Genomic DNA, 12,367 nt, shown 5'->3' with positions numbered 1-12,367 from the left:
GGGTATCGTGCAAGTAGCCCAGAGCAGTCTGGAAAGGAGCACAAACCCTTTGCTCCCAGACTGAGCCCCCCCCCACCATTGTTAGGCACCTACTCTCCCTCCCCGCCCCCACCCGTTGGACTCTTTCCCACCGCCCGCGTTTGTCCCATTTTGCTGCAGCAGCACAGGCTGGTGGCAAGTGAGGGCAGGCGCAGGATAGCGGCTTCTCTTGTCGTCACTGAGCCTGTTCCTGTCCCTCGCGCGTGCTGAGCACTGTCCCGGCGGCCGGCGCGCACGGTACAGTCTGGCTTGCGGGCGGCAGGCGTGACTCCGGTGCGGCAGCCCGGCACGGAAGGACCCTCATTGCAGACGTACTGCAGCTGCCCTGCCCGCACCATGCGCCTCTCCGGCTCCGGGCCGGGCTCCATGCGGCTGCGGCTGCTGCTCTCCCTGGCTGCTCTGTGGCTGTCGGATGCTAACGAACCAGGTAAATATGAGCATCCTCCCTGTTGTTCTCCGTCCCGGCCCCCGGCAGCTGCGTCCTTCAGGGGATGTTGGAGGGCAGCTAGGCGAGCGAAGCCCGCGGGTCTCCTCCTGCAAGTGGCATCGCCAGCCGCAGCCAGTCTTGCTAGGTTAACTTCAGTGCATCCATCCCCTCTTTGGAGCGTACTGGGAGCAGGCGTGGGGACGGCAGGGAGAAGTGCTTGCTTGTCTCGATTAACTGCAGCCGAGCAAAGATCCTCTCCGCCCTGAAGCATCCCTAAGGCTCTGGCTTAGATAGTGAAATTCTCCCACACGCCCCAAGAGAAAATAATCACTTTATACGGGCACGTCAGATTTGTTTGATGCAGGGGGTGGGGGGTTTGTTTGTTTGTCTGTTGTGTCCCTTCTTCAGAAGAAACTAGAGCATCAGTTGGAAGACGGCCTACACTTCTTGCCGCTTTGCTCTAGACTTTTTTTTTTATCACCCTCCCTTCTTTCCGTGCTTGTGCAGTGACTGGAGATTTTGCTTGCTCGTTCTTAAAAACTCTTAAGAGTCAAGTAGCTTGTCTACATTACCAGGTTTTGTTGATAAAACTTATGTCGACACCCAAAAGTCGTCAAAACAAAATTCTCCAAAGGGTGGTCATACTTACTCCCTCTGTTGACATATCACGTCCACATTGGGGGTCACCATCATTGACAGGGTGAGCAATGCACCGTGGGTACGTATCCCACAGTGCAGTATTGTGGGAAGGAAGAGCTGATTGCAGCGCATCTTGGAATTCTCTCCCAGTTCTCCCTCAGCTGCCCAGAGCAGCATTATGAGTAGCTCTGTGAGCTCTCCATGCTGAAGAATGGCAAAGCAGCACAGCAGTCTGCCTGCTGCTGTGTTCCTAGTGCAGGGCACAACAGGAGCATTCCAGTGATTTGCTCTTTGTTTGTTCCCCAAAGGGAGCAGCACACAGATACTTCCTGGAGCTTTGAAAGGGAGGGGGCACATGCCTGCAGGGAGCAGAGATCAAAACACTGATCAGAGCAATCAGGGCAGGCATTGTGGGATACTGGCAGAAGCCAGTTCTTCAGTCAACAAAACAATCAACAGTGTCTACACTGGCTCTTTGTCCACAATAAAGGGAGGGGAAGAGACAAAAGTCTTTCCTAGGGGTGGAAGTTTTTGTCACCAAAACTGGGCTTTTTTTGTAATAAAAGTCTCATTGTAGTGTGTACACTCTTGCTGTTTTGTCACCAAAAGGCAAATTTTGGAGACAAAACTTGCCAGTGTAGACAAGCCCTCAGTGTGTACCAGTAGAAAGTGCAAAGTAGTTCTTGTACTGCGATCTCTGAGGAGACATAATTTGACTGCAAGTTAAGGCATCTTCCATGGCTACTAAATAGACTGTGACAAGCTGCTCTTTTTCTCAGATGCGGGGTTACACATAGGTATATTGGATACTAAAACCCAGGGGCCAATCTAAGAGTTTAAATTTCCTATCTCACAGATTTATTGGGAGGATTCATTAATTAATGGGGGTACAGTATTTTGAAAATGTCAAGTACTGCAAAAGTTCTAAGAATCATCAGTCTACTGTCAGGCTGTCAAGCGATTAAAAAAATTAATTGTGATTAATCGCATGATTAAAAAGATTAATTGTGCAATTCATCACACTGTTAAACAATAATAGAATACCATTTAAATATTTTTGGATGTTTTTTACATTTTCAAATATATTACTGTGTACTGTGCTCACTTTATATTTATTTTTGATTACAAGTATTTGCATTGTAAAAAAACCAAATTGTATTATTCAAGTCACTTAATACAAGTTTTGTAGTGCAATCTCTTTATTATAAAAGTTGAACTTACAAATGTCAAATTATTTACCAAAAAACCTGCATTCCAAAATAAAACAAAGTAAAATTTTAGACCCTCCAGGTCCACTCAGTCCTAATTCTTGTTCAGCCAGTCACTCAGACAAACAAGTTTGTTTACATTTTCAGAAGATAATGCTGCCCTTTCTTGTTTACAGTGTCACCTGAAAGTGAGAACAGGCATTCACATGTCACTGTTGTAGCTGGCATTGCAAGATCTATATGTGCCAGATGCACTAAAGATTTATATGTCCCTTCATGCTTCAACCACCATTCCAGAGGAACATCCATGCTATGACGGTTTGCTCAATAACAATCCAAAGCACGGCAGACCGAATGCATTTATTTTCAATTATCTAAGCAGATACCAAACATCCAAAACCACTGGGAGTGTAAAAGAATTGTTAAGGGTTGCAAAGCTGAACGTGCAGATGTTGGGAAATGCTGGAATCGAGGTTGCCTGCACAATCTCTAATACACTTTCTCCCTTGTCTACATGCATTATCATGCAGTCTTTAATTACATGATCACATACTAAACTTTTTCCACAGGACTATTGCCTCATTCCCCCAGCCCCGCAACAGTTGAGAGCATATCAGCTTACAGGGAAAGTCTTGCCTCAGTCCCTAGCAGTGCTGGCTGGAGCATGCTCGGTGCAGAGAGGAATCTTCAGAGAACTTATCTGCCAAAAACTCTAAGTCCTCAGTGAGCATGTGGGCACTGAAAGATTTTTTTAGCATCTTATAAACTTGGCTAATTTGGGCAGTTCTTCTGGGAAGGTAAAAAGGCACATCCCTGAATGAAAAGATAACTCCGCTGCCACATTTCAAGTCCATGCTCTAAAGCAAACGTAAGGTGCAAAAAGCTCTCACGCAAAATGTGTAAGCATATTTTTTTTACATGGGAAAAGAAATTTTCATTCTGGAAACAATTAACCCATTGTTGTTGAAACTTAATCAATCAATGTCCAATGCGCCGGGGGGTCACTGGCAGCAGCGTGACGCAGGGACCTTTATCTTAAACCTGACCAAAAGGCCAGTCCCAAGCAAGCTGTAGCAAGACTCATCACACTTAGTTGACTTAGCCGTACTAGAGGGGGACAGAGCACCCCACCACCAGCAGAAGGTGTTTTTTTTTTTTTGAAAGTGAATTCGGGTCCGTGCTGCCACCATGAAGTGTTGTTCTTTAAGATTGTCTGAAAGCATGCTCCACACCTCGTCTCTCTCAGAATTTTGGAATGCCACTTCAGATTCTAAACCTATGGGTCGAGGTGTAGCTAATCTTAGAAATCTCACAGTAGATGCTCTTTGTGTTTTTGTGAAATCTTGCAAGTGAAAATGTCCTTAAAATGAACAACATGTGCGGGTCAATCATCTGAGACTGATATAACATAAATATAATGGACAGAATAATATAAAAAGTCCTACACTGTCAGGGTATTAAACACTGGAATAATTGCCCTAGGAGTTGTGGAATTTCATCTCTGAGATATTTAAGAGTAAGATAATGTCTATCAGGGATGGTCTAGACAGTATTGTCCGCCCATGAGGGCAGGGACAGGACTCGATGACCTCTCGAGGTCCCTTTCCAGTCCTAGAGTCTATGAGTCTATGAATGCAGGTAAAACAAAGCAGGGGACCAGTACAGTTCTCCCCAAGTAATCAGGGAATTGGCTACAAGCTAGAAATTTCAGCGCGCTGTGCACAACTGCGGAGCGCTGCCGTGGCAAAAGTGCTTTGAACGTGTGAGTGGTAGTCAGAAGCGGCACGCGGGAGAGAGCTCTCAGCGCGCAACGTAACCACATCCTCTATGGGGTAGCGTGCAGTGCCTGGGAGCCGCGCTCCAGTGCTGCTTGCCCTGATTACACTGAACTTTAACAGCGCTGTAATCTGCGTGCTGCAGGGGGTGTTTTTCACACCGCGAGCGTTGAAAAGTGCAGTGCTGTAAAGTGCCAATGTAGCCAAGGCTCAGTCACAAATTGAATTAACACAATAATTTTTAAAGAGCGTCATCAGCATGGAACCATGTCCTCTGGAATGGGTGGCCGAACAATGAAGGGGCAGGCGACTGTTTAGGATATCTGGGAGTAAATACCTACACATGCCAGCTACAAAAATGTCATGCAAATACCGTGTTCTCACTTTCTGGTGACATTGTAAATAAGAATAGGGCAGCATTATCTCCTGTAAATGTAAACAGACTTGTTTGTCTTAGCAATTGGCTGAACAAGAAGTAGAACTGAGTGGACTTGTAGGTTCTGAAGTTTTACATTGTTTTGTTTTTGAGTGCAGTTATTTAACAAAAAAATCTACATTTGTAAGTTGCACTTTCATGACAAGAGATTGCACTACAATACTTGTATGAGGTGAATTGAAAAATACTATTTATTTTGTCATTTTTACAGTGCAAATATTTGTAATAAAACATAATACACACTGATTTCAATTACAACATAAAATACAATATCTATGAAAATATAATAAAACATCCAAAATATAAATTTTAATAGGTATTCTATTATTTAACTGTGCGATTAAAACTGTGATTAATTGTGATTAATTTTTTTGTGTTAATTGCGTGAGTTAACTGTGATTAATTGAGAGCCCTAGTCTAATGCCAAAACTATTATTTAAGCTATTGTTGGAAAAATTCCATGTAAACTAACCATGAGAATATCAATGACAGGCTACTTTTGGCAGCTGTTGAAGATTTTATTTATTTATTTCGAGATCGTGGTATTTTAATATTCAGCACTTAAACAATGGAGCATGAAATAGGACCCAAAGGCTATGGTCCGTACCCCGTGGGTAATTAACATGGTTCTCAGCAACTCCAGGGCCTGCTAATCTGTTCTGAGGAAAGATCAGCTTGTTCACAAAGGTCTCTCTCTGGAATTAAGTGTGTCAGGGCTGGATAGATAAGTAGTGGAAGGAAAGCTCGGGTCAGTGACTTCTCTGACACAAGGCACTTGCTATCTTATTTTGGAGTGCCATGTATTATAACCAAAAATACATGGCCTATATAAATGAACATTTAATTGCTGCTATTTATGGTTTATTAATTAAAATATTATATAATCTCATCTACTAAAGCATATAGATGCGGGGGAACTGATAAAAACTGAGCCGAGGCATGTAAGATGAGAACTGTCTTCACAAACCTCTCCATTGTGGTAGGGATGTTTGAGTCAGTCTGTGCAATATGAAACTTATGTAGTTTCTTGGCGTCTTCTGTCTCACCCCCACATATTTTTCTTCAGGTTGATGTGGCATGACCTTGTGATAATTTTATTATGAAAACACGAGAAGATAAAAAGTCCAGAAAGAGTCCTTTTCTACTAAGTCTTCTGTAAGATTTCAAAACCTACTGTGTTTTTAAATGCATTGATGTCTATACAGCAGCATGTACATCCTGTCCTTCCATGAGGATTAGAACCCTGTTGCCAGACACAATTCCAGGCAATCCTTGTGTTAATCAGAGCGGTCACCTGCAGCAGTTCTGGGCTTCCAAGTGCCACAAGAACACTTAACCTCATTTACCTGATGGATTAGGATTTTTTCCATGCCTCCTTTATTAGTTCCTGCAATGTGCAGTGATGCCCTCATTTTGTTATCCCTACTTGCTTCCACCGTGTGCTGCCAGGGTCTTTGTTTGATAGAGGCAGGTAGATCTAACTCAGCCTGAGTTGTCAAAAAAAAAAAAAAGAAAGGGGGGGAAAAAAAAAGGCAGGCTAAATCCCAAGCTTTGCTAATCAGCCACCTTCCTCAAGCATGGTCCTGACACTCTAGTAAAGAGTGTTGAAGCATTTGTAAAACTCTAGGGATATAGCAAATAGGGAAAAAACAAAAACAAAACCCACAGTCTGATGCTTCATTGGAGAAAGCTGTTTGGCTATGGGACAAATGTACTGATTATTTGTAAGATACAATACCTGGTGTCAACCACCATTAATACACAGGCCCCTAGCTGCATTGTCCCTCAACATCATCCTATCGATCAAATTGGTTCATTGATGACTGAGACTGGTTGAAATGTGAAGACAAAGAACTAGCACAGATGGCATCAGACAAGTCTGGTCTGAACTGGATTGTGGCACAAAGAGTTCACATGATTCTGTGCTGCAGACACCTGTGAAAAAGGTCAAAGAGATCCTTCTCAGTCTATATTGGACAACATTGCTGTTGGTAGGAAGAGAAAAGTACTTTATGGAACTGGCAAATATTCTGACTTTGCCTTCTGCTGAAGGTAGCACAAAGTGTCACTCCATCTAGATACACCCCTGCTCACAGTTAGTCAAAGGGCAGCAGTCTTTCACATCCTGTTTTTGCTACAGTCCTGGCTGTTTAGCAAAGCCTGTTTTTTGTTTCAGTCTCAGCTATTTATAGACATGAACAAATTTTGTTCTTTCTGTGCTTTAGTCATGAATGTAGTATCATTTGTTTTTGGCTATTGCCTGTGTAATAATAATTTTTAAATAACTTGAGGTGAGATTATGCCATTTAGTGGAGCCATAATATCCCTTTGGGGAGGTAGAAAGCCTCATGGAGCTCCCAGGCGCGCAGAGATAGCAAGCCTACTGCAAAACTGGCAAATTCAGTCAGCCAGTGTATGGGAGCAGCTGAAGACATGACCCTACTTCCTCCTCACCTTTCTCCACCACCGTGCGGCATCAGGCATTCCCAGGAGAAGAGTGACAGAGCAACCCCTTCCCCATCCTCAGTACACATACTGGAATTTTTTTATCTCTTATTAATTGGTGGGAGGGAGGATCGTTGTGGTTTCCCTGAGTACTGTGTAACAATGTGGGCCCAGTCAGAATCTGGCCCATAGCAATTTTAATGAAGACCTCACACTACTGCTTTATCACTACTATTACACCCTTACAATTGACATGTATGTGATAAAGGAAACTGACTGAATGGAATTCTTCTGTAGGTAACTATAGCTGTGCACACGGAGCCAGACAGCTGTTTGAAAGAAATTCGGTCCATATTTTTATTTAATTCATGAAAAAAACCAATTTCTAATTCAGTTATATCTGTCCCATCATTTCAACTGAAAGGAAATAAAATAGTTTTAACCCTTTTTTCTCCCCAATAGGTACAGCTATGACAACACGAGATATCAATCAGCAAACTCGAGAGAGCATTTCAGATTATACCGTAAAGGGACATGACTTATCTACCCCTGGTAAAAAACACAAATCTTAATTGTTATACTACAGTATGTTTAAGATTATAATTCTTTTCCTCAGTTATCCCTTTTCTCAAATGGCTGTGAACTAAATCTTATGAAGTAAGTACCTCTCATGAATTCCGTTCTTCAGAAGGGGAAACTGAGGCCCAGAGTGTTTAAGTAGCTTGTCCAAGGTCATACAGCAGGTCATTGTAAGAATCAGAATTTGAACTCATGGGTGGAACGCTGGAGTTAGTGGGAGTTTCGCCATGGTTTCAGTGGAATTAGGATTTTACCTCATATCTCTGACTTCCTGGGCCAGGGCTAATCAGGTATGTCACAGTGCCTCTTAGGCAAGCTGCTCAACCTCTGTGTTTTAATTCCCCCATCTTAACACTTTTCCATAAAAAAAATATTGTACTAATCTTCTTGGTCAAAGTTTTACAAAACTCATTTATTTCAAGCCTTTTTTTTCTGAGTTGCTATGATTTTGCAGAGGTTTCACACCGACCATTCTCCCAGCCTCAATTTCTAATGGCTATGTTCACAGTCATTGACACCTCTCGGGACTGGGCTCCTATTTATTAGTGATCTGGGTGTGCAGATTTGTTGGTCTTGTTAATATTGTACAGTTTCAGTTTGTGACTGTAACCAGAAAATTTCGTTTTAGTTGTGCAAAATACATTTGTTGTTCAAAGCTGCAATTTTTGGTTTAGTTACTTCCCTGCTTTATTCCTGAAATACAGACAACACCTAGAGCAAACAACAGTATTGAATTTGAAAGAAATAGAGTTGTGCTTTACAGTGGTTACTGTTTGCATGACAGCTGCTTATTTCCTCTATTAGTAAAGCTGTCTAGAGCTCTGAAAAGGCAGCCTCAGAACAGCTCATTTTCTCCTGTCTAGAACCACAGGAGTTTTAACTTCTTATGTGGAAAATCTGGAATTTTCCCCCACCCTGTTTCCATTGTAGTCCTTTAAGATTCCTTCTATTCCTGCAGGAAGGAAGTATCTTTTAAACATGAATGCAATGTTATTTAAAAGGATTCACTATGCAGGGCAGGAGATTCTCTTCATGATAGAAAGAATTTTTATGGACCAGGGATAGAACCCTGACTCCATTGAAATCAATGTGAGTTTTGTCATTGATTTCAGTAGAGCCAGGATTTTACTCCAGGACTGTATGTCTAGTCGTGGTGATTCTTATTTTCACTGAAATCCCAGCTATTCATAGAGGACCCATTTCATCAAGGTATTTAAGCATATGACTAACTTTAAGCACTTGAGTAGTTCCATACACTGCCTGGGATAACTCACACACTTTAACTTCAGCATGTGCTTAACTGCATTGCTGAATCCAGTCCTAGCATAGCTAGATATTCCACTTTCCACTTTTCATGATCATGGCTACAGTGTTCTAGCAAGAGCCAGCGTCCAGAAATTTAACATTTTTAAATGGCATAATAATAATGATGATCTCAGAACACCACTAATTTCGTACTCTGACAATTAATATATGGTACACGGCAAAGAGGCGGAGTGGAAATTAGTCTTCTATAAGCTCCCTGCATTTCTATTAAGATTATTAAAATAAACAGTTACAATATATCAGTAACACTCTGCTGAATAATGACAGTTGTATGATAATCACTTCAACTTCTCTTTTTTGATAGGTTCACATCTCTCCACACAAGATTTTAATCAGCAGACTGAGGAGAATATATCTAATCTCACATCAGCGATGTATAGCATATCCATAGATGGTAAATGTGTTTATTCTTCACCCTATAGCATTTTTAACTTTAGAATTATTTTTCCAGTTATTCTGTAACATTAAATGGCTGAGATAGTACAACATTATTTGCTTGTACTGCTTCATCTTTATGCCTAAAATGTATTTAAGGTAGACATTTCTCTTATCCACAGTTTAACTAGAAACACCAGGGTAGGCAAAATCTTAACTACACACCTTCTAGGAGAGAACAGATTTAATAAGCTTGGCCCATTATTCATTGTTATTCCATTCTAATAGCTATTTAAGCGGCAGAAAATCAGACTCAACATTTTATTAAAAACACAAGTTAGAGAAATAAGTGTTTTGTCTTCTTTGCTAGGAATGACAAAATGTGTGAACCATAAATCACTTTAAGGAGTGGGAAAAACACTGTTCGAGTGAATCCACCTATAGAGAAGTTTAGGGCACACAGCACCTTGCAGGAGACACTCAGCATGTCACAAGAGCAGGCACTCTGGGAGGATGAAAGGAGAGCCACAGATGGATCATGTAAGGAAGAAACTTCCAGTTACCCAACTGGAAGCTATAACAAATTTGTAGCAGAAACTATGAGGTGTTGAGCACCCTCAACTTCCATTGGGCGAGATTCATGCCTGTGCGCTGGGCCAGTGCAATATTTTGAAGGCTGAACTGTGATGGAAGTGATGCATAGACCTTGTGCTAGACCTTCTTGTGAAGCCAGTAGAGTTTAATATTTCCCTAACAGTTATCTCTATCTTTGTACATCTCTCAGTACATTTTCCTCTAACTACTCAGATGCTATCGTGATTGGCAGTATAGAAATTCCTACATCTAACACCAGAGAAGTATAATTTCCCATTCATCTGAAGTGTGGCATTTTAAAAATAATGAATCTTGAATGTCACCCATATTGTTTTAGCCTTCATGATTCATCTGATTGCAAAATTTACACTAAAATCCATTTGAAGAATCACCTTGATTCTTGAATATAAATTGATACACAAATCTGGCAGATTTAATGCTCGTATTATATTTTTGCATCTAACAGATGTCCCCTGAAATAGATAGTTATTTTTAGTAAATGGATTGTGGTTATGACTCCACTCTCCTACAGAAGAAAACACAGGACCCAGGCCTTATATGTGAACTTTAATATTCCTTGATCTGGGGCTTTAACATTCCACCTGTGGAATTTTAAGCTCCTTTTATCTATAAGACTGAAATGCCTATGTCAAAAGCATATAAAGAAAAAAATGTTTTGTGGTGAGGCCTTATGTCCCTTGGAATGATCCTTTTCCACTACCTGTATTGTATCTTACTTGTCTCTTAGATTCCAATTTCTCTGATGAGCTAGTTGGGCATGCTTTATGGCTTCCTTTCAGCCACTGTTCTTCTCAGAAGGGAGTTGGGTTGTGCAATGCAGTGCAACTCTTATATGCAGGGTATGCTCCCAGAGAACAGAACTGCATCAGACATACAGTCAGACCAACAGCAGTTATAGCAGCAGGCCAGGAAGGAAGGTCCAAGGATGGAATGAAATTTCAACACAGGGCTTGAGGTTTTGGAGTCAGAGATTTATTTATATCTTTCAGGATCAAAAGGCTTGTTATTCACATGCTTTTTCAGCCTGTAGAAAATCTCTATTTGCAATCAAAACCTTTTTGATTATGCAAATCATTACACCCAAAAGAAACTGGTTAAAAGCCAAAAATGTGTCATTTTTACTGTTGGTATGGGAATGTTCTCACGTTGCTGCTTGCAGTATTGGTAGTTTGCCATTGGGAAAGCAACAACAGCAACAGCAGATGGATCTAAAGACATCTTAAACAACACACAACCAGATCAAGCAACTGTAGTGTTAAGGGCCTGATTCTGCAGCATTGAATTTGGGAGTTTTGCTGTTGACTTCAGTGGACACAGAATCAATATCTAAAACTGTATGCCCGAAAGGACCTGAGGTGGAATTTTCAAAAGCACCTGAATGTCTTAGGAATACACATACTATTGATTTTCAGCGGAATATGTGTGCCTAAGACACTTGGACACTTTTGAAAGTGACAATCATAGTCTCTTTTGTAACTTTAAACTCTGGTTCTATGGTCTTACTTATGCAAAGCATTGTTTTCTACATTAACACTGTCTTAAAGCATGGCTGCTTAAAATTGTGGTTCTGCCCACATTAGGCAGCATATATATGAAAGCACTGGGCCAAATTCCACTTTAAATTATGTTGGTAAAATCCAGATTAACTCTATTGCTGTCATTTTCTGTATTTTCACCAGTGTAAATGAAACCAGAATTTGGCCCAATAATTCAAAGATATCTCAAGCCACTAAAAGGAAGTAGTATGTTTCTTTTAGATAATTTCATCTGTTTTATTCTTTGATAGGGTTTTCCAGTGCTCCAGTAGAAGAAAATGTCATATTATATAGTCCAGCTAACATTACACTCTTGTGTAGCTTGACTAGGACATCCACTGATTCAGCAACTGTTGAAGTGACATGGAAGAAGGATAATGAAAGAGTTGAAAGTAGCAATGTCACCATTAATGAAATAAAAAATGTCTGGAGTACTCAATATACGTGAGTCTTCTTTACAGTTTGCCTGGCACAACTAAAGGAATTAAGTCAAATACATATATTGTTGGGTAACCATTATCAGCTTGAGCTGTATGTACAGTAGTAATAGTTGATGAAAAATGTTTTCCATTTTAAGGTGTGATATGTATAAAAACAGGTATGTTACAAAAGATATAGACATTAAAAAGGTCACATTGAATGAGGAACAGTACCATGACCCGAAAATGGGAGCCAAGGATTATGTAAGGGGCTAGGGTCAGCTCTTCCACCTCTTCCTGTCTTGAAGTAATTCAGTCCCCTCTCCTTTCTGTCTAGTAAACAGAGGACTCCTCCAGGCAGTGAAATCAGAAATGAGAGTAGTAGGAGGAGATGGTGCCTGGCTAGGGAGGAGGAGTTGGTTTTCTCTTCTCCCCTAGAAAAGCCTCTATACCAGTGTTTTTCAAAAGTTCAGGTCATGACCCCGCACTGGATCATGGCATGTAAGGCACTGGGTCACCTTGCTTAGCACCCAGGGACCTTAGCGGCTT

The 12,367-nt window shown here is 41.1% G+C and overlaps 1 protein-coding gene across 1 annotated transcript in view; it reads left to right on the top strand.

Annotated features, from left to right (window-relative positions):
* Positions 1 to 304: 304 nt before the first annotated feature.
* The window catches only part of EMB (embigin), a 31,207-nt gene continuing 19,144 nt past the window's right edge, over positions 305 to 12,367 (top strand). The window contains exons 1-4 of the mRNA XM_032805285.1: positions 305 to 466; positions 7,432 to 7,521; positions 9,179 to 9,268; positions 11,651 to 11,843. Of these exons, the coding sequence (XP_032661176.1) occupies positions 376 to 466; positions 7,432 to 7,521; positions 9,179 to 9,268; positions 11,651 to 11,843 (464 nt within the window). The 5' untranslated portion in view covers positions 305 to 375. The remainder of the gene's footprint in view (positions 467 to 7,431; positions 7,522 to 9,178; positions 9,269 to 11,650; positions 11,844 to 12,367) is intronic.

Source organism: Chelonoidis abingdonii, chromosome 6 (genome assembly GCF_003597395.2).
Source record: "Chelonoidis abingdonii isolate Lonesome George chromosome 6, CheloAbing_2.0, whole genome shotgun sequence".
NCBI classification, from domain to species: domain Eukaryota; kingdom Metazoa; phylum Chordata; order Testudines; family Testudinidae; genus Chelonoidis; species Chelonoidis abingdonii.
Note: the sequence above shows the minus strand (reverse complement) of the source record. Positions and strands in the feature narration are given on the sequence as shown.